The sequence below is a fragment of the Gastrolobium bilobum genome, unplaced genomic scaffold (genome assembly GCF_033153095.1).
Source record: "Gastrolobium bilobum isolate Gb01-03AN ecotype WA unplaced genomic scaffold, APGP_CSIRO_Gbil_v1 utg7116, whole genome shotgun sequence".
NCBI lineage: Eukaryota > Viridiplantae > Streptophyta > Magnoliopsida > Fabales > Fabaceae > Gastrolobium > Gastrolobium bilobum.
Genome location: NW_026897985.1, coordinates 155332 through 177932, shown reverse-complemented (window position 1 = coordinate 177932; position 22601 = coordinate 155332). Strand labels below are relative to the sequence as shown.

The following is a 22601-nucleotide window of genomic DNA, read 5'->3' as shown; positions in this document are numbered from 1 at the left end:
TTTGATAGATTGGTTCAAGGCTCGATGTCTGTTGACGAGTACCTGGCTAGGTTTAATGAGCTTGTGAAGTTTGCGCACTTCCAGATGGTTCCTCCTACTCTGATGTTTCTAGCTGCTTAGTTCCGCAGAGGACTTAGTGAGGTGATTGCTGAGCATGTTGCTGGAGCTGCTTCGAGGGATTTTGGTACACTGGTTCAGCAGTGTAAAGACATTGAGGATGTCTGCATTGCAAGCAAGGCCAAGAGGGCCAAGGTCGACGAGACCAAGGGGACTGTTAGTTCCACTCCTGCTCCTACTTCTTGGAAGGACAGGAAGTTTTCTGGGAAGGGCAAAGGTTAACAGTTGGCGACTAGGCAGGCGCCTAGTCAGTTCAAGAGGACTGCTTCGCAGCAGGGGAGTTTTGCTAGGTCTCCTTCCACTCCGAGATGTGCTGGGTGTGGAAAGGAGCATGTTGGTCATTGTGCTTCGGGTCAGTTGATCTGTTTCCAGTGTGGCAAGGAGGGCCACTTCTCTAGAGACTTTCCATCGTCTACGGCGAGAGCTGCGGCTATTCAGGAAGTTCCTTTGCAGATGGTTCTGATGGCTTCTACTTCAGCACCTGCGGTGCCACCTTCTGTTGGGCGTGTGTATACCTTGGATAGGCAACAGTCGGACCGCGCTCCGAACCTTGTTAGAGGTACTGTGTCTATTGGTGGTTTTGCTGTTGATGCATTGTTTGATTCCGGGGCTACGCATTCTTTTGTTGCTACCCCGATTGCTTTGGGGCTTGAGTTGCCCATGTCTGTGCTTTCTCCATCGTTGCGGGTGACTACCGCCACCGGAGAAATATGTGATTCTACCACTGTACATCGCGATGTAGTGTTTCAGTGGGTCGGTCGTGAGTTTCGGTGGATCTGATAGGATTGCCGATGGCCAACTTGGAGATTATTCTGGGCATGGATTGGTTGTCTAGAAACTGTGCACTGATTGATTTCTATGCAAAGCGCGTGGTGATGTCTCCGTGTGATTCCACAGCTAGTTCCTCGCCATATATTTCATTGCTGCAGGCGGGTCTGTCATGTTGGGAGGTTTGGTGAGTGGGACACAAGAGGATATCACTGGCATTCCTGTGGTGGGGGAGTTCCTCGAGGTGTTTCCTGAGGAGATTCCTGAGTTTCCGCCACAGCGGGAGATAGAGTTCTCCATTGATTTGTTGCCTGGTGTGGAACTGATTTCATTAGCTCTAAATCGGATGTCGCCACCGGAGTTGGCTGAGCTGAAGAAGCATATTGAGGATCTTTCAGCGAAAGATTTCATACGGCCGAGTGTGTCTCCTTGGGGAGCACCGTTCATCATTGTGAAGAAGAAAGACGGGACAATGCGATTGTGCACCGACTACAGGCAGTTGAACAAGGTGACGATCAAGAACAAGTATCCCCTTCCTTGGATTGATGATCTGTTGAATCAGCTCAGGGGTGCTTGCGTGTATTCCAAGATTGATCTCTGATCCGGATACCATCAGATTCGGGTGAAGCCGGAGGATGTCCCTAAGACCGCGTTTCGTTCGAGATACGGTCACTTTGAGTATTTGGTGATCCCGTTTGGACTCACCAATGCGCCGGCAGTGTTCATGGATTACATGAACAGGATTTTCCGGCTGTATCTGGATCAGTTTGTGATCGTCTTTATTGATGAGATTCTGATTTACTCCAAGACTGAGGAGGAGCATGCGGAGCATCTGAAGATTGTTCTGCAAGTGCTGAAGGAGAAAAAGCTTTATGTTAAGCCTTCTAAGTGTGAGTTTTGGCTCAAATCAGTCAAGTTTCTGGGACATGTGATTTCAACGGATGGAGTTGCAGTGGATCCCAACAAGATTGAGGCCGTGCTGGATTGGGAGAGGCCCAAGACAGTTACGGAGGTGAGGAGCTTCTTAGGTTTGGCAGATTACTATCGGAGGTTCATCAAAGGTTTCTCCACGATGGTTCTCCCTTTGAATCGTCTTACCCGAAAGGAGACTCCATTTGTGTGGACTCACGAGTGTGAGGCGTGCTTTCAAGAGTTGAAGGAGAGATTGACTACTTTACCTGTGTTGGTTCTTCCTGATCCTGAGGAACAGTTTGAGCTTTACTGTGATGCTTCTGGAAATGGGCTGGGCTGTGTGTTGATGCAGTCTGGTAGAGCTGTTGTTTTTACTTCGAGGCAGTTGAAGCCTCATGAGGAGAACTACCCGACTCATGATTTGGAGTTGGCTGCGATTGATTTTGCTTTCAAGATTTGGAGGCATTATCTATTCGGTATGTAGTTTGCGGTGTTCAGTGACCACAAGAGATTGAAGTATCTGTTTGATCAGAAGGAGCTGAACATGAGACAAAGGAGATGGATGGAATTTTTGAAGGACTACGACTTTGAGTTGAAGTACCATCCTGGCAAGGCCAATGTGGTAGCTGATGCTTTGAGTCAGAAATCCCTATTCAGTTTGACGATGGGTGACTTCGACCTCATAGAGAAGTTTCGAGATCTGAAGGAGACATCCTTGTTTGGGGGTGCACTTCTCGGATGGAGACTGTGAGAGTCAGGAATGAGCTTATGGAGAAGATCCACGAGGCGCAAGTGCAGAGAGAGTGTCTCGACTACGTGAAGAACCAAGACGGTGTGTCTTGGAATGAGGATGAACTTCTGTTGTTTCCGAAGCGTGTGGTGATTCCTCGAGGTCCTTTGACCGAAGAGGTTATGGCGGAGGCCCATAAGGGACAGTTTACTGTTCACCCTGGTGCTACAAAGATGTACCAAGTCCTGAAGAGGAATTTCTGGTGGCCAGGAATGAAGAAGGACATAGTTGTGTATGTGTCCAAGTGTTTGATCTGGCAGAAGGTGAAGATTGAACATCAGAAGCCGTCTGGTAAACTTCAACCTCTTGAGATTCCGGAACGAAAATGGGAGAGCATTTCCATGGACTTCGTTGTGGGTTTGCCGAAGACTCAGGTTGGCTGTGACTCGATATGGGTCATTTTGGACAGTGAGACGAAGTCTGCCCATTTTCTTCCAGTGAAGGTGAGCTTCACTACTGAGCAGTTGGCCAAACTGTATGTTCGCGAGATCGTGAGGCTTCACGGGGTGCCCGAGAGTATCATCAGTGATAGGGACCCGAAGTTCACATCTCGGTTCTGGGAGGCGCTGCAGGGAGCTTTTGGTACTCATTTGAGATTGAGTACAGCCTATCACCCTCAGACTGATGGAGTACTTAGCGGACTATCCAGACCTTGGAGGACATGTTGCGGGCTTGCACGTTGGAGCAGGGCTCGACATGGGATAGGTACCTTCTGTTGGTTGAGTTTTCGTATAACAACAGTTTCTATGCTAGCCTGGGCATGGTACCCTACGAGGCGCTCTATGGTAGGAGGTGTCGTACACCTACCTGTTGGTCTGAGGTTGGGGATCGTGAGTTGTTTGGCTTGGACTTTGTCCAAGATACCACCCTGCAGATCCAGATGATCAGGGAAAAGCTTAAGCAGACGCAGAATCGCCAGAAGAGTTACTACGATGTCAAGCATGAGGTATTCGAGTACTCCTCGAGGAGTATTCGAATACTCCAAGTTTCTCGAAAGTATCCAAATACTTTCACTTAAGTATTTGAATACCACATAGTATCCGAATACTTTTTTCCCCAGTATCCGAATACCACAGTATCCGAATAACCAAACCCACTGTATTCGAATACTATCCAGTATTCGAATACTTCTTCATATGTATTCGAATACTTTTCTTTCCAGAAAAGTATCCCAATACTCCTCCAAGGAGTATTCGACTACCAAGGGATAAGTATTCGAATACTACACGAAAAGTATTCGAATACTTATCAGACAGAATGCAGAAACTCGAGCATTCTTCTGTAAAATCCCATTTTTAAGGGTCTAAACGTGATTGGGAGTCCAACAACTCCCTAAACAGATATTCATTAACATGTTATGAACTCAGAAACACATTCTTTTACTCAACCGATCCAAGTTTTACCTTGTAACGGATTAAACAAGCTTAAATCATGAAAATACACAAAGGATGATCATGTTATACCTCTAAGCTCCAAAACTCCGAAAATGGCACTGACTTGGAGCCTCCAACACAGCTCCAAGGTACTGACTCTAAGGAACCACAAAAATGTACTACAAGGTTGGACCTTTACACTCAAAGGTGGCTCCTTGAAGCTCAAAATGTCAAGAAGATGACCCCTCACACCAAAACTCAGAAAACAGGCCTTAACTCCACCAAACCAGTGACCAAAAACTCAGAGCAAGGTTACCTACTCACCCTCAATGCCAACTACTCAGTGTTTACAAGGTTAAAGGTGGATTATCTCTCAAGAAAAATGATGTCTTGAAGGATTTAGTGAAGAAAACCCAATGGAACAGTGAAGAGGGAGGGAGGCAGAAGCTACACACACACAACCCACGCAGGAAATGGCTGAGTATCAGACTAGGGTTATGTGCAAGTTGCTATATATAGTCCACTTAAGTTAAAACACACAATATTAACAATGATAGTTACGCTTAGTATTTTAATCTCAAACTTTAGATTCTGAACCTAGCCATTTTTCTAGGATTTTTCATATTTTTATTTTATTTTTCGCAGTACCTTTTCGATATGCGCTTTTACATAACCACTATAAGTTCTGGTATCAGTTCTCATTATTTTGACTTGAAACTTGTTATGCTAGTCCTATATATTATTCTAGGACTATTCTCACTCTTATTATAATTTTCTGGGATACTTTATCGGTACGCATTTATACCGAGGAGCAAAACCGGTATCTGCACTTTTCATCAGAAAAACGACTTTCAACATTAATAATTACTTTCTATAATTATCCAAGTCATCTCATAATTATTAGGGTCAATTATAAAATTATTTTCTATTTCACATATTTAATTAATTAATTTTCTTAATTAACAGTGCGGATTCTTATAACTGTCCAGCAAAATCTAGGGGAAGGGCATCCTAAAGACTCTACCTTGACAGACTCTATTACTAAGGAGCAAACAGAGAGAGACACCCAACTGCTACCAAAAGGGACGAACTAGACAGGGAAAAGAAAACTGAACCTGCCACCTAACTCAAAACGTTTGCTCCATTATCACTTCCCAAGATCCTTCAACGGTCTCGATTGACCCGGTATTGTTGGCAACCTAGCAGTCGCTGGATGAAAGGCCTTCCAAATCCTTCCATCACGCAGCCCTAATTGCTCCACCCACTCACCAATCGCTCCACACAACATAGACCACGTCAGCAACACTCTTCACATTTTTCCCAACCTCGAGGACAAGTCTGGTCTTGGAGATGGGTGTATTGTAATCGGCCCAATCAATAATCCCAGTCCAGTTGTCAATAATCCAACAGATATCATTGGGCTTAGAGACTGAAGGAAGATACTGAAGCCCAAGCACTTATTAGATTACTTGGTGGGATAGTATAAACCAAGCCCAACCCTTTATTAATGTTGTTAGTATTTTAGCATGTTGTTTGTTTTAGCCCATGGTGGTAACAAAACGTAGTTTGTTAAATAGTCACGTAGAATGAATGAGCAAGATATGGTTTATGTGAATTCACTCTTCCTCTTCTCTTTTCTCTCTCTAGCTCTCCCCTGACTCTCTTCTTTCTTGATTTCCAGATCTCCCTAGTTACAAAGAATCATCCATTTCGCTAGGTACGCTTAGTTTCTTATTTATTTGGGTTACGATTATAAAATGTTATTGGGCTTTGTAGATTAATGGAGATTTAGATCTTCTTTCATGTCTACGGGGTCCAGGCTTGTCTATTAAAATGGGCCTAAACAGTTTTTGATTTTTTTTTTTTGACACCTAGTGACCTATATGTAATAATCGTAATTAAAACTGATTTTAAACCCTTAGTTCACTCACAACGAGGTGATAATATATATGTTCTACATTATAGAGATGTAAGAGAGAAAACCATTTTAACGTTTCTAAATGGGAATTGTGCCTTTCATTGTTAATGCACTTGAACACATATCATCATCTTTTGCGTTATTGTAATTTTAGCTTCAATCGGCAAACCAATTGTCGATTATGTTGGTCCAGGGGAGCTCATGGTGGGAAGAAATCTTCATTCATGAGCTAAAAAACAACGACATTAAGTGTCTTTGACACCACAATCAAATTTAAAACCTCAAGGCAGTAAGTGCATAAGTTCTTTCATTTATGATGATCACTTAGTTCATTCTCAACACATTATAATGTCGTCATTGTAGAATTTATTATAAGAATAACAATCTTCAATGTGACTTATCAGAAAACATAACCTTGAACGTGGTATAATTATAACTACATAACCATGAGTGGTTGAACAGCATTTCTCCCACAATTTTTAATACCTAAGGCTAGTTTGGTGATCCCTTAAAAATGTAGTGAAAAGGTGGGGTGAGTTTTATACGGAAAAATTGTAAAAATTATTATTGGAATAATAAGCTTCAATATGATTTATCTGATCGAAACATAACCTTGAACGTGTTATAACTACATCACCATGAGTGGCTGAACAGCATTTCTCCCACATTGTTAATACCTAAGCTTAGTTTGGTGACCCCTTAAAAATGACGTAATGAAAAATTGAGAGATGAGTTTTATTCGAAAAATTGTAAGATAAAAGTAGTCCCTCAATTTTATAATCCTTGTTTTAAAGGAACACCAAACAAACTACGTACATATTTCTCTGTCGGAGGACACACGCAGTTATTTTTCTTATACATCATACTATAAACGCAACCACGAATAGCATGATTATTGTATCCTCAATCTTCCTTCTTATAATCTTCACCTCTATAAGGGCTGAATACCTCTTTTATCCAGTTCTTCTTCCTCCAGGAATTCCAACCCAAATCTTCACATATTTCATCATTATGGTTGATGCTAAAAGTTGTAATGCAGTGCCTGGTATAGAACCTGGTCGACCTTTTCATTGCTTCCATGTCCTTAAATGTTTGTGAAAGCATCTTCTCAACACTCGGGAGCTTAAATTTCTTATCCATTAGTCCAGATAGCCACAAGGCGCGTATCTCTGAAGTGTACAGATTTGAAACACTCTCAACATAACCCACAAAGGCCATGTTTGGAATCAAAGGGTGGATAGTTCCCCTGCCATAAATAGAATTATTCAATTAAGGTTGTAAACTATGTATTTTTTAAAGTTCGAGAAATTAATGAATAAAGAATAAATCCTGATGTACAAGCCTTCCCAACTTGCCAGAAAAGGAGTGAAAGTCAATTGTACACAACAACAACATTAATATTAACAACACATTTATCCCAAACGTCGATGAATTCAGATGAGATTAGGAACAACCTTACTACTGCTCCAAGCCTCGCACTCAAAAAAATTAATTAATAAATTAAAACAATTCTTACCTGTATAAGGGCATGATACCAGAAGCGTACTCCAACAGGCTACGGAAAGGCTCTGGTAAAATGGTTTTGAGCTTCTTCTTTCCATCAAAACCAGTTGCAAGAATCACAACATCAGCTTCCATTTTAGAATTGTCTTCAAATTCAACTCCTCCATTCCAGAACCACCACTTTGATGCCTTTTTGAAGACAATTTTTCCCTTCTCAGCCTCAGAGAAGAAATTTTCTGGAGTGATAGCAATTTGACAAGATGCAAAATCTTCCACAAAGGGGTGTTCTGGTTTTAAACCATACTTCTCCAAAGGAAGTTTCCAGACCAAGTAGGACTCTATAAACTTTGAAATCCCAAGCCTCTGTTGAAGTTAATTGTAACAAAAAAGCATTAACGGCATATAGCTTTTGGAACAAGAGCATTTATTTTGGGATTTAGCATATGGTTCAGTTAGTTAAGAGCTTATTACCATCGGAGAAAATAGGAAGCAGAGAAGGGCTCTAAGTAAACCCTGGTTAGGTCTTTCGTGAAAAAACTGAGAAGATCTTGTTGCATAGAACATGAAAAATGGGAATCCCCAAATCCGATAATGGGGGAGTGTCCAATGCAAACTCCTTACAATCATGGTGCACGGTTGCCCTTCAGGTCCTTCGGAACAAGTTAGAAGCACCATTGTTATGATTTTTGAAATTGAAGAAATAAAAAATAAATAGAAAGGTTTGTAATTGTATAATTTCGCCTGCAACAAATTTTATACCACGAAAGCATCCAATAATTAAGATATTTATTATTATTATGAAATTCGAAATTATAAACTCATACAAACTATTGATTTATTATTTTAGTACAACAATCTAATAATTTAAAAAAAAAACACTTGAAAAGGCTTTAGAAAACAAAAAGACAGAAGTCATAGATAAGGTGTAATTATTTTTTATTTATTTTTTTGAAAATCATAAGGTGTAATTATTTAATACAATGAAGAATCAAGATATTTATTCTCTAAAATTTATTATACATTTAAAATTTTGTGTCAAATTCATAGAATATGCTTTTAAAATAGTCAAATACTCAAAATATTTGATTAATTAAATTTACTATTTTATCTGGTTGAACGATAAGACAGTCTAAAAATTTTAAAACGTTGACATAATTCATATTCTTATTTTTGTAGAGGGAGGAATATTTTTTGTTCATGTTTACTTCTCCAATCCTATTAAATAGTTAAATGTTGAATAAGAAAAAACTATACCTCTCTCTTGAATCATGTTGCTCTCTCCTTTAGCTGATTATAATTTTCAACTCAGTTGTAAACAATAAAAATAAAAATAAAAAATGCATATGAGTAAAGTCCTTGTTTAGGTTAGTTTGATGGTTTAGATGATGAAACGGGTTACATTTTGTTTTGTTTAAAAAGTTTTATGCTGAGAATAAGATTAAACATTTTTGTCTTAAAAAAAATTAGAGCGAAGGTGGCTGGCTAACTTGTTTTGAAATTAGGACGTACTATAAGTCACTGTAAAACTTGCAATGCTATTAATAGATCAACTACTAAGGAAATTGCCAGTAGTAAAAATCCAGCTTAAGCTTTTCGTGCCAAGTATTTCCATCTTTGCTGGTTGAATCAATCACCATTTGTCCATTTGCTTGATAGTGCAGGAGATTCAGTTAAAGAATATTTTAATATTTTGTAGAATGTGAAAAGTTCGAGTATCATTGGCACCTTATGATAATAAATAAAATATAAGTGAGATTTTAGCAATATTACTTATATGAGTTGAATATTGTGAAATATCCCTGATATTTGCACTATGATATTTTTGAATTACAAATATGCATATAATTTGGAAAAGATAATCAAATTAGAGTGGATAGTTACCTTGGTTTGCCTGAGCACACTCAAGAGCTAAATCAATAGCTGACTTTTTGTAACCAACCACCACAACTTTCTTTCCCTTGAGAAGTTCAGTAGTAGCTTCTTGGTCAAGTTTACAATAATCAATTGTATGGAGGACCTTACCTTTAAACACCTCAGGACCTTTGTTGCGTGGAAATGCTGGCATCAAGGGTATGTCCCCATATTTTCCAGTACAAACCACTACAAACTCGAAGGCGTACCTCTGAAATGCAGCAACCAAACCATGATCATCCCACATAAAATTAATTAATACATATATTGTGCTAATAATCAAAGCGATTTTTTTTTTTTTTTAAATACAATCAAAGCGACTTAGTTCACTTGAAATAAGACTTTTGATAGAATTAATTATAATAATTTATTTGTTTATTTTTTTAAGACTTTTCCACTAACTACATACTACTCAACTAATTCGGTCGAGTCAGGCAAGACCACAACCAGAAAAAAAAAACACTCATATTAAATTTTTAACACAATTACATACGCAACTCGAATTGGAGACACATTTTATTTTTCTTGACCATTACAAAAGGCTAATTAATTAAGTGGGTATGAAACTCCTCATAATCTTTAATTTCAATCAAGATCACAAGGAGAAGAAGGGATTAGATATTGTGAGGGAAGATGGAATTAATTATGTCATTTTATATTTTTGGTCATTAGTTATAGGTTTAATGTTTCTAGAATGAATGTAGATAAATTATCTACATTCGCTCTCAAAACGACGTCGTTTTGTGTTGAAAAATTAAAAAATTATAATGAAATAATTCTGAAATAAATTATAATTATAAAAATTCCTTGATTTCCGCCAATGCCAACCCTTATTATATCATGTTTACTTTTTAAGACTTGTTCTCATTTCTTAAACCCTGGCTATTTACCTAAATAAATATATGATCAGTTGAAGCTAGTTAAGTTGAAAGTGAATAAAGACCTGAATGGTGTCTGAATCATTGGTCTGAACAGCAAGTTCCCAAATAGGACGACCAGGAAGTGGGTTCCCATGGTCACCAGGTAACTTTCCAAAAACAGAACCTTCTTGCGGGTCCCCAACAAACCGGATTTCCATGACTTTGGAGTTGAACTTGATGTACTTGAGCACATCGTACTGCACAGCATAGGAATGCAAGTAATCCAAAACCTCCACGTGTGTAGGGAAATCCGAATTGTCTCTTTTAGGCCAAGGGAAATCACTGAACTCATAGTTCCATGTTTGTGACTGAAGCTTGGTACATTTGTAGGAACAATGCCTCCAAATCCCACCAATGGAATCAGTGGCCTCAAAAACAAGAGGGTTATAATTGGATAGTTGTTTTGCAGCGGCTATGCCACTTACTCCAGCACCTATAATGGCAATTTTCGTAACCAAAATTGGTTGGCTGTCAGGATTAGCCATGGGTTCTGAAAAGATAAGCTAATGGTGTTTGCGAGCTATGGTGTGTGCGTTTGTGGAATGAAAGAATTAATAGGATATCCCAATATATAGAATTCATGAAGTTGCCTTAGGAGGTCACTATCTAACCATCTGATTGTATTATTTTTGACGTGAACATGAAAAAATACGTAAACAGTTGGATTTGATATGGTGGAAGTTTCTGTTGGATTTGATTGGGTGATGGAGTTGTTAACGAGAATTCGGAAGGTAGCTAAAATAATTTGCCATAGTTTGGCATGTGACGTCGGGAAAGGGATATACAAGACTCGTACTTTATATTAGTTTTTTATTTTTTTGGAGTTAATGTTAATTCTTTTTTTTTTTGATTAAACAGAGTGCCTAAACCCACCAAATTAAGAAAAGAAAATAAACAAACCGAAAAAAAAAAACAACTACTGAAACAATTAATATACGAGGTCTTCCTTGAGCAGTAAAGTTAGCCAAGAACAACAGTTGAATTCTAGGAGGATGCTCTCTGCTAATGAAATAATCTAAATTCTCATTGTTATCCAAGATGAAATTTGTCATCCAATCGGCACAGGCATTCCCTTCTCTGAAAGTGTGATAAAATCTAACAATCCAATCTCTTTGCATCAAAGCTCGTATGCAGGCAATCAATTGACGCTCTCGAGCTGCTGCACCTAAAGAGGTGAGCACAATGACCACACTAGAAAAGTCACTTTCCAAAACCACTTTCCTAAACCCAGAATTCCAAGCTAATTCCAATCCCCGGAAGACACCCCAGAGTTCAACCTTGAAAGAACTATAAACACCTAACCTGTTATAAGAACCCGCACCGTTAATTAAGGAAATTAATTAATTAATTATGAGAAATTAGGAAATAATTCCATAATTGACCTTAATAATTATTATAAGGCTTAAGTAATACTGGTACGTGAATAATAATACTGAAAGTTGCTTTTCTGACGAAAAGTGCAGATACCGGTTCTGCTACCCGGTATAAATGCGTACCGATGGAGTATCCCAGAAAATTATAATAAGTGCATGAATATTCCTAGAATAATATGTAGGACTTTGAGTTCAAGTTTCAAGTTAAAATAATGAGAACTGGTGCCAGAACTGATACTGGCTATGGAAAAGCGCGTATCGGAAAGGGGCTGCGAAAAATAAAATAAAAATAGGACAAATCTTAGAAAAATGAGTAGGTTCAGAATCTTAAGTTTGGGATTAATATCCTAAGCATAGCTATTAGTACTAATACTATGTGACTTTGAGGCTGATCAACTCCCTCCTACTGTTCCATTTCTTCCTCATCCTTTTTGTGAGCATTGTGACCCATTTTCTTCCTTTTCTTTTCACTTATACCTTGTGTGAGTGAGAGGGGATCATTGTGAGTGTGAAAGGAGCTCTTTTCTGGTTGCTCAGCCTCTGGTTTTGGTTGTGGCGGGTTGAGTTTTTTTTTTTTTTTGGGTGTTGGGAGCCATCTCCTTGATTGGGGGAGCTCCAAGGAGTGATCTTTGGTGAGAAGAACCAACCTTTAGTGTGCCATTTTTGTTTGCCTTCAAGTCAGAACTGCAGAGGCAGTGTGGTGAGCTCCAAGGGCCATTGTTGCTCTGTTTGAACCTTGGGTAAGTGTTACCAACCTTTGATCATGAGTTTTAATGGGTAAAAGTGGAGTCTTGCCATGTTTAATGAGTTAAACAAGTAACCAACGTGATAACTGGTCTAAAGGAACTTAAAGACGCATGCTTTAAAGTTTAGATGTGTTAAAAATGGAACCTTTGGAGTGATATCTCGCGAAATGCAGAATCTGCATTCTGTCGCGAAATATCCGGATATGGGGTCTCTGATATCAGGATATGCATATCCGAATATGATATCCGGATATGGGATATCCGGATATGTCCCTGACATATATCCGGATATTATGGGTTTGCGTGAACAGTAACAGTACTGTTCATACAGAACTGTGTTTGGGGTTTGTGGACCCTAGATTGATTAAGTTGAACTTCTGTAATGATTAAACTAAGTCAGAATCAAGTAATTAAGGGCTTGTGGCTTTGTGAGAAGCCTAAAGACATGAAATGTAAAGGAAAGGCGTTATCTTTATGTCATATGCTTGTATGTTTGAATATTGATATGATTGCTGGTCCAAAACATATTGTGATTCTGCTGTGTTTGGGCTTTGAGCTTGGTTGGACTCTTGGCTTGGATTGTTAGCTTGCAAGGTAAGCTTTCGTGTCCTTAGTTTAGCCATTGTGTAGTTCCACCATACCTCATGGGGGGATGGTTTATATGCATGATGTGTTTACATGCTTTGATAATTGAAAATGTTGTTGAGCTTTATGTGCAATTGTTTATAATATGTATGTATTGTTCCACTTAGACGGTAAGCCTGAGTATGTGGCGTCATACAAGACGGTGGCACTGTGGGTGGGTGCAAGTGGCGTCTTGCACTAGTGTGGGTAATAGACGTATTCCTGCATTTCTCTGGCTAGTAGATTAGTTATAACACACATGACATGATTATCTGCTGCATTGCACTGATTTTGGAACTGATATTGAATTACTGCTTTTAGAACTTATATTGCACATGTAAGTGAGCTTGGGGTGGAAGATCCTTGAGGACCCCTTGTCTTACTGAGATTTTTGTTTAGAGATCTCACCCCACGTTTGGGGCACATATTTCAGGTTCAGGTAATGCGGGGGTTGAGACCTCTAGCGGTAGGAGGCCAGAGCTTAGATGATATTTCTGCTTATGCTGTTTATGTTTGGATGCTGGATGATATTTGTTGTTGTTATGTTATTAGTTTCATGTTATGGATCTTTGAGCTGAGACTCTGTTGATTATGTTCCTATTTGGTGAGCATGGGGATTGTCCATGCCACATTGACTTGACTTTATGTTTTTAGTTCGGAGTTGTATTAATGTATCAGGATATTGTCTGGACTACGTGTTGTAGATCCATGATTTAGATACTCACTTATTTATCTATTGAGGTATTTCAGTTAGCTGTCTTTTGCAATTTACATACAGGCGATGTTTTTATGAAATGATTAAGTAATCAACTTGGCTAAGTTTAATGACGTCATAATTGAAAAGAAAAAGATTTTCCGCACATTTAATTAAGCGTGGCTTAATACGATGACATGTTAACAAACCGGGTATACACGTGGTGTTACACCTGTAAGTAAAACCAGTAATCCAATTCCCTTTAGCATCCCTAACCCCCCCTCCCCACCCACCACCACCACAAGAAGCTTGTCCTAGATTGCCACGAAAAGCTCCGTCAGTGTTAACCTTAACGAAATCCTCCATTAAAAACTGCCAAGTAATATCAACAGTCATAAATATTTTTTCTGCTTGCATACCAACAGAGGCTTGCAAAGATTCGTGTACTTCTTTAACAAAATTACGAATCCAAATCTCCCTACGAATCAATGGAGTAACCAAAGCACCATGGACAGTTCCATTCCTCCACTGCCATAACTTCCAACAAGTAAAAAAGAGAGTAGATAAGCAGAAATCATGCACTAAAGTTCCCCTCCCATCACCAATGAAATTATGAAGCCACATTTAAAATCCTGAACAAAGAAAAATCCCCATAACTCCCATGAAGTAAACTTCACCACAAAGATTTCGCATGATGACAGTCCCTTAATGCATGAAGAATATATCAGACTGTGAATTACATATTGGACAAGAGTCATTACCACCATTCCATTGAGCTATGCAATTCATCATAAATCTACCATGAGCCACCTTCCATATAAAAAACTTAATCTTTTGTGGTCCTTTTTATGCCCAAATATTCTTTCAAACATTTCAATTTTCAGCCCTCAAACCCCTTAGTCTACTGATACAACTATAAATGTTTTTTACGGAAACAGCATAATGCCTCAATAAGTCCCACACCAAAACGTCAAGATCATCAACGCCAGAAGGGGCCAAAGTGTTCCTAAACTTCTCAATTACACAATCAGGTAGCCAACAATTCAGCTCTTCATAATCCCATTCATTTGAAACAATTATCCAATTAGCAACGGTCTTGGTCATATCCATGATCAGTTCATTGTTATTGAGATCCTCTAATAATGATTTTCATGAAATAACCATTTATCTGTCCAAAAATTAATCTTCTCACCATTACCAAGTTCCCAATAGATCTGAACCTCTTTTTCCTTCCACACCCTACACAAGTTCTTCCACAAATTTGAATCATCATTCCTAGATATGAAAGGACCACCATGACACCTATCAACCTCATATTTTGCATGTAACACCTGAGCCTAGAGATGATTAGAAGAAGAATGGTACTCCCAAGCCCCGTTAGCAATGAAAGCAGCATTCATCAACTCTAAACTTTTCAACCCTAAACCACCACACACCTTTGGCTGAAGAATGACCTACCAACTGATATTGTGATGCCTACGACAATTCTCCTTATCCCTTCAAATAAAAGCATGTTGCCTTTTCTCCAACTCTAAGCATATACTCCTAAGAATTTTATAGCTCAGCATCTAAAAAAGGAATAGCCACAGTGACCGAATGTGTAAGAGTAATGTAACACCCCGTATATATCCGGTTGTTATCATATCATCATATTAAGCCACGCTTAATTTGAAAATGCGGAATATCTTTTTCTGTTCAATTATGACGTTATTATCATTAGCCAAGTTGAACTACTTAATTCGTTTCATAAAACATCGCCTATATGTAAATTGCAAAAGACAGCTAACTGAAATACCTTAATATATAAATAGCATAAATGTTTCTCTAGTCACGGAACTACAACACGTAGACCGGACAACCCTGATAGTTTATACAACTCAAGCTAAAAGTACTAACATCAATGTGGCATGGACAAACCCCATGCTCACCAAATAAGGCAACAAATCCCACAAAAGAGTCTCAACTCAAATATCAATATAAAGGCAGAAAACATAAACAACATCCAATATCCAATATCATAAAGGCACTCGCATATAACAACTCAACAACATTTCAACAAATCAATATATCATGAAAATAACATCATGCATATAACCATACCCCCATGGGACATGGTGGAGCTAACAATGGCTAAACCGAGGACACGAAAGCTTACCTTGCAAGCTAACAATCTAAGCCAAGAGTCCAACCAATCTCAAAGCCCAAACACAGTAGAATCACAATCTGTTTTGACTAACAATATATCAATATTAATGCTTAACAAGCATAAGACACAAAGACAACGCCTTTCTTTTACGTTTTACGTCTTTAGGCTTCTCACAAAGCCACAAGCCCTTAATCACTTAGATTCTGACTTACATAATCATTACAGAAGTCCACAGTAGCCAATCATGGGTCCACAAACCCAAAATAACAGTCTGTATTAACAGTACCTTCACTGTTCATGAAAACCCAGAATATCCAGATATTTGTCCGGGGCATATCCAGATATCTCTCTGGCAATATCCGGATATCAATATCCGGATATTCAGAACCCCATATCTGGATATCAATATCCGGATATTTACAACCAAATATTCGGATATTTCGCGAAAGAACTCAAATTCACAATTTTGCGAAATACCACTCCTAAGGTTCAACTTTTACCAATTCAAAACGTTCAAGACTCCATTTTTAGGCACATATAGGTTCATTCCCTGATTAGTTACTTGTTTAACCCAATAAACATGACAAGGCACCACATTTAAGCATAAAACTCAAGATCAAAGGTTCAAGAACATACCCAAGGCTTCACAACTTAGAGAAGAAGGCTCTTGGAGCCCACAATATAGTTCTTCAGTTCTGACTTCCTTCAACCACGAAAATGGTGATCAAAGGTGGTATCTTTCACACTCAAAGTCACTCCTTGGATCTCAACATGCTAGAACAAAGCTCCCACAACACCCAACCAAGGTGACAGCCCTCCAACTCTCACAAACAGCAACCCACACAACAACCAAGGGTCACACGCCCACTCAAGCCTCTCCTACACTCAATCAAGGTGTTTAGATGAAGAGAACTAGTAGAAAGTTGCTCACTTTGAGGAGTTTTTGGGAGAAAATGGTGGTAGAAGGCTTGGAGAGCACCAACACAGACTTTGGAGGCGCAAGGCTACGTAGAAAACTGATAGGATCAGTCTAGGTTAATGTGCCATGCCTATTTATAGGCGGATTAAACTTAAACACACAGTATCAGCATTAATTGCTACGCTTAGCATTTTAATCTCAAACTTAGGATTCTGAACCTACTCATTTTTCTAAGATTTATCATATTTTTATTTTATTTTTCGGAGCACCTTTCTGGTACGTGCTTTTCCATAGCCAGTATCAGTTCTGGCACCAGTTCTCATTATTTTAACTTGAAACTTGTTTTGCAAGTCCTATATATTATTCTAGTGACACATACAAACTTTTCATAATTTTCTGGGATACTTCATCGGTACACATTTATACCGAGTAGCAGAACCGGTATCTGCACTTTTTGTCAGAAAAGCGACTTTCAGCATTATTACTCACTTACTATAATTATCTAAGCCTCATAATAATTATTAGGGTCAATTATGAAATTATTTTCCTAATTTCTCATAATTAATTAGAAACATACCTGTCTCGGAAGTCAAGATACTGCAAGAGAAGCTCGTCCTCTCGCTCCCAAGCGCACTCCTCAGGATTTCTTCCGGTCCACTGCACTTTGACCATCAGAATGATCTTGCTCCTCAGCTGCTTCTCGCCACGATCGAGAACCTTGAGTGATCTGACGGGAGTCTTTAGGTTCTCTCGAACTTCCACATCATTCGGTTACACCACGTGCGAAGGATCCGCTACATACTTGCGAAGCTGAGACACGTGAAACACGTCGTGAATGTTGGCCAAGCTCAGAGGCAAGGCAAGCCGGTAGGCAACAGGTCCTACTCTACCAAGTATCTGGTATGGCCCAATGAACCGCAGGCTCAGCTTCCTTACTGCAAGTGCCAGACCAACACCGGTGACAGGTGAAAGTCTCACAAACACGTGGTCACCCTCACTGAACTCCAGTGGACGATACCGCACATCGTAGTAGCTCTTCTGGCGATTCTGCGCCTGCTTCATATTTTCCCTGATCAACTGGATCTGCAGGGTAGTATCTTGGACAAAGTCCAAGCCAAACAGCTCCTTGTCTCCAACCTCAGACCAGCAGGTAGGAGTCCGACACCTCCTACCATACAACGCCTCGTAGGGTGCCATGTCCAGGCTAGCATGGAAACTGTTGTTGTATGAAAATTCAACGAATGGCAGGTACCTATCCCATGTTGCACCTGCTCCAAAATTCAAGCCCTCAACATGTCCTCCAATGTCTGGATGGTCCGCTCAGTCTGTCCGTCAGTCTGAGGGTGATAGGCTGTACTCAGTCTACACTGCGTACCATAAGCCTCCCGCAGTGCCTCCCAGAATTGAGATGTGAACTTTAGGTCCCTATCACTGATGATACTCTCGGGCACCCTGTGAAGTCTCACAATCTCGCGAACATATAGTCTGGCTAACTGCTCAGTAGTGAAGCTCACCTTCGCTGGAAGAAAGTGGGTAGACTTGGTCAATCTGTCCACAATGACCCAGATAGAGTCATAACCAGCCTGAGTCTTCGGCAATCCCACCACGAAGTCCATGGAAATGTTATCCCATTTCCATTCCGGAATCTCAAGAGGTTGAAGCTTACCAGACGGCTTCTAGTGTTCTATCTTCACCTTCTGACAAATCAAGCACTTGGACACAAAAATAGCAATGTCCTTCTTCATACCCGGCCACCAATAGTTCCTCTTCAGGTCTTGGTACATCTTTGTAGCACCAGGGTGGACAGTAAACTGGCCCTTATGAGCCTCTGCCATCACCTCAACAGTCAACGGACCTCGAGGAACCACAATCGTCTTCTGAAAGGTCAACAGTCCATCCTCATTCCAAGACACACCGTCCTGGTTCTTCACATAATCTAGGCACTCTCTCTGCACTTGCGCCTCTTTGATCTTTTCCATGATCTCGTTCTCAACTTGCATGGTTTCCATTTCGAGAAGTGCACCCTCAAACAAGGAAGTCACCGTCAGATCTCGAAACTACTCGATGATGTCATAGTCACCCATGGTCAAACTGGATAGACTCACGGATTTCCGACTCAAAGCATCAGCTACCACATTGGCCTTGCCAGGATGGTACTTCAACTCAAAGCTGTAGTCCGTCAGATACTCCATCTATCTTCTCTGTCTCATGTTCAGCTCTTTCTGATCAAACAAATACTTAAGCTCTTGTGATCACTGAACACAGCAAACTTCATGCCATAAAGATGATGCCTCTAAATCTTGAAAGCAAACACAATAGTAGCCGACTCCAAATCATGAGTCGGGTAGTTCTCCTCATAAGGCTTCAACTGCCTCGAAGCATAGGCAATCACTTTGACCAAATGCATCAACACACATCCGAGCCCCTTTCCGGACGCGTCGGTGTAAAGCTCGAATTCCTCAGCAGGATCAGGAAGGACCAACACAGGTGCGGTAGTCAGTCTCTCCTTTAACTCCTGAAAACATTTCTCACACTCGTGAGTCCACACAAATGGAGTCTCCTTCCGGGTAAGGCGAGTCATTGGCAGAACCAACATGGAGAATCCCTTGATGAACCTCCGGTAGTAACCTGCCAAACCCAAAAAACTCCTCACTTTAGTTACCGTCTTGGGCCTTTCCCAATCAAGAACGTCCTCAATCTTGTTCGGATCCACTGTAACTCCTTCTACAGAAACGACATGCCCAAGAAACTTCACAGACTTGAGCCAAAACTCACATTTGGAAGGCTTAGCATAAAGCCTTTTCTCCTTCAACACTTGCAACACAATCTTCAAGTGCTCGGCATGCTCTTCCTCCGTCTTGGAGTAAATCAATATGTCGTCAATGAAGACGATCACAAACTGGTCCAGGTACGGCTGGAAATCCTGCTCATGTAATTCATGAACACTGCGGGTGCATTTGTGAGTCCAAAAGGAATCACCAAATACTCATAGTGATCGTATCTCGAACGAAACGCGGTCTTTGGGACATCCTCTGGCTTCACCCGAATCTGATGGTATCCGAACCGGAGATCTATCTTTGAATACACACAAGCACCCTTCAGTTGATCTAACAGATCATCAATACGCGAAAGGGGATACTTGTTCTTGATTGTCACCTTGTTCAGCTGCCTGTAATCGGTGCACAATCGCATAGTCCCATCTTTCTTCTTCACGAAGATGACCGGTGCTCCCCAGGGAGACACACTTGGTAGAATGAAGCCTTTCCCTGAAAGGTCCACAATGTGTTTCTTCAGCTCCGCCAACTCTGGTGGCGACATCCGGTATGGAGCCAGTGAAACGGGCCCCACACCAGGCAATAAGTCAATGGAGAACTCTATCTCCCTCTGCGGCGAAAACTCAAAATACCTCTAGGAATTCCCTCACCACAAGAATGTCGTTGATATCCTCGTGTGACCCACTCACCAAACCTCCCAACATGACATATCCAAATGCCCCTGCTCTCAAGGCCCTCCTAGCCTGCAGTAGTGAAATAAAAGGCGAGGAACTGGCTGTGGCATCACCCGGAGACATCACAACTCGCTTGGCACAACAATCAAGCAATGCACAATTTCTGGACAACCAATTCATGCCCAGAATAATCTCCAAATTGGCCATCGGCTACCCTATCAGATCTACCGAGAACTCACGGCCATCCCACTGAAACGCTACATCGTGATGAACAGTGGTAGAATCACACATTTCTCCGGTGGCGGTGGTCACCCGCAACGGTGGAGAAAGCACAGACATGGACAACTCAAGCCCCACAGCAATCAGGACAGCAATAAATAAATGCGTAGCCCCGGAGTCAAACAATACAACAACAGAAGATCCCCCAATGGAAACAGTACCTCTAACAAGGTTCGGAGCTCAGTCCGACTGCTGCTGATCCAAAGTGTAAACTCGCCCAGTGGCATGTGGCACAACAGGTGCCGCTGGTGGTGGAAGAGGAACCACCTGTAATGGAACTGCTCGAACTGCTGCAGCTCTCGCCATCAACGACAGACAGTCTCTGGAGTAGTGGCCCTCCTTGCCACAAAGAGAGCATACCATAAAATGTAACACCCCGTATATATCCGGTTGTTATCATATCATCGTATTAAGCCACACTTAATTTTAAAATGCGGAATATCTTTTTCTGTTCAATTATGACGTCATTATCATTAGCCAAGTTGAATTACTTAATTCATTTCATAAAACATCGCCTGTACGTAAATTGCAAACGACAGCTAACTGAAATACCTCAATATATAAATAGCATAAATGTGTCTCTAGTCACGGAACTACAACGCGTAGACCGGACAACCCTGATAGTTTATACAACTCAAGCTAAAAATACTAACATCAATGTGGCATGGAGAAACCCCATGCTCACCAGATAAGGCAACAAAGCCCACAAAAGAGTATCAACTCAAATATCAATATAAAGACAGAAAACATAAACAACATCCACTATCCAGTCATGTCAGCATACAACATATATAATCAGCTAAGCTCCGGCCTCCTACCGCCAGAGGTCTCAACCCCTGCATTAACTAAACCTGAAATATGTGCCCCAAACGTGGGGTGAGATCTCTAAAAAGAAATCTCAGTTAGACAAAGGGTCCTCAAAGATCTTCCACCCCAAGCTCACTTACACGAGCAATATAAGTTCAAAAGCATTTAACAGTATAAGTTCCAAAACTATGCAGTGCAACAGATATTCATGCCATGTGTTATCACTATTCTACTGGCCAGACAAATGCAGAACGTACGTCTACAACCCCACAATAATTCGCTTGCACCTCACCCACAGCCTCACCCTCTTGTATGTACCACATACTCAGGCTTACCGTATAGGTGGAACACCACATGCATATATGATGTGCCTCTAGCAAGTGTGGTTTTTCAAGTTGAAATTGATAAGAATTGAGTCATAAAAGAGAAATTTAAATACATATTTGCTAATTATATTGATTCTTTCTATGTCAATAATATTTCTCACCTATTGGTTGTGTTTTTACAGGAAAAAGAAGTGAAAATTATAAAAAGCCTGTTAACGCAATTCCACACGGGTGCAGAGGAGTACAAATTCCAGCAGCATGGCGCGGACCGGCACCACACTGGCGCGAACCCGCGCCAGTTTCTGGATTTTGCAGCGAAACTTTTGGAGTGGCGCCAACTGGCACCAATTTCTTCAAAAATTCAACATTTAGCAGTAGCTTGGCGCTACTTGGCGCCAAAATGGAGCCAAGTAGTGCCACTTTATTTTGGAAGGAATAGAAATGGCGCCAACTGGCACCAAGTTACGAGAATCCAGTTCCGACTTTTATAATTTGGACAGAGGCGTGGCGCTAGGTGGCGCCAAACCGGCGCCAACTGGCGCCGATTTGCAGGAAAGTTACACCGTGTTGTCTGAGGGTATTTTTGGAAGAATGAAATAGACGTATAAATAGGATCCTCATGACATAATTAGGTATCGAATCCTATTTCGGAAGACCAGAGACGACGGTGGTGCTCAGGGAGAGTCTTGCAAGAAGCTATTTCATCTTCTTCTTGTAATTTACCAGGTTTTATGAATATTGAATATTTAGCCAAGATAATGGTTGGCTAGTTTATTTTTATTGTAGTTAGGGTCACAAACCCTATGTGAACCCTTGTTACGAAGGATTGATTTATAATTGCTCGTTTATATAAATTATCTTTATCTTTACCTTGTGCGTAATTATATTCTCTTTATTGAAATTGATCAATCTAGTAGTTGAGGATAGTTTGGGGGTTAGAACCCTAGATAAGAATATTGGGGTTTTGGTCTTAAAAGGGGGTAAGATAACAATTTATATGCATGCTAGGAATAGATGTATATGTAAT

General features: G+C 40.4%; 1 protein-coding gene across 1 annotated transcript; it reads right to left on the bottom strand.

Annotated features, from left to right (window-relative positions):
- Nucleotides 1–6781: 6781 nt before the first annotated feature.
- LOC133311941 (probable flavin-containing monooxygenase 1) lies at nt 6782–10964 on the bottom strand. Its single transcript, XM_061513072.1, has 6 exons — nt 10930–10964; nt 10236–10659; nt 9263–9503; nt 7853–8031; nt 7395–7744; nt 6782–7124 (listed from the first exon to the last, which is right to left on the bottom strand). The coding sequence occupies exons 1-6, from the start codon at nt 10962–10964 to the stop codon at nt 6782–6784; spliced, it is 1572 nt and encodes a 523-aa protein (XP_061369056.1).
- Nucleotides 10965–22601: the final 11637 nt, after the last annotated feature.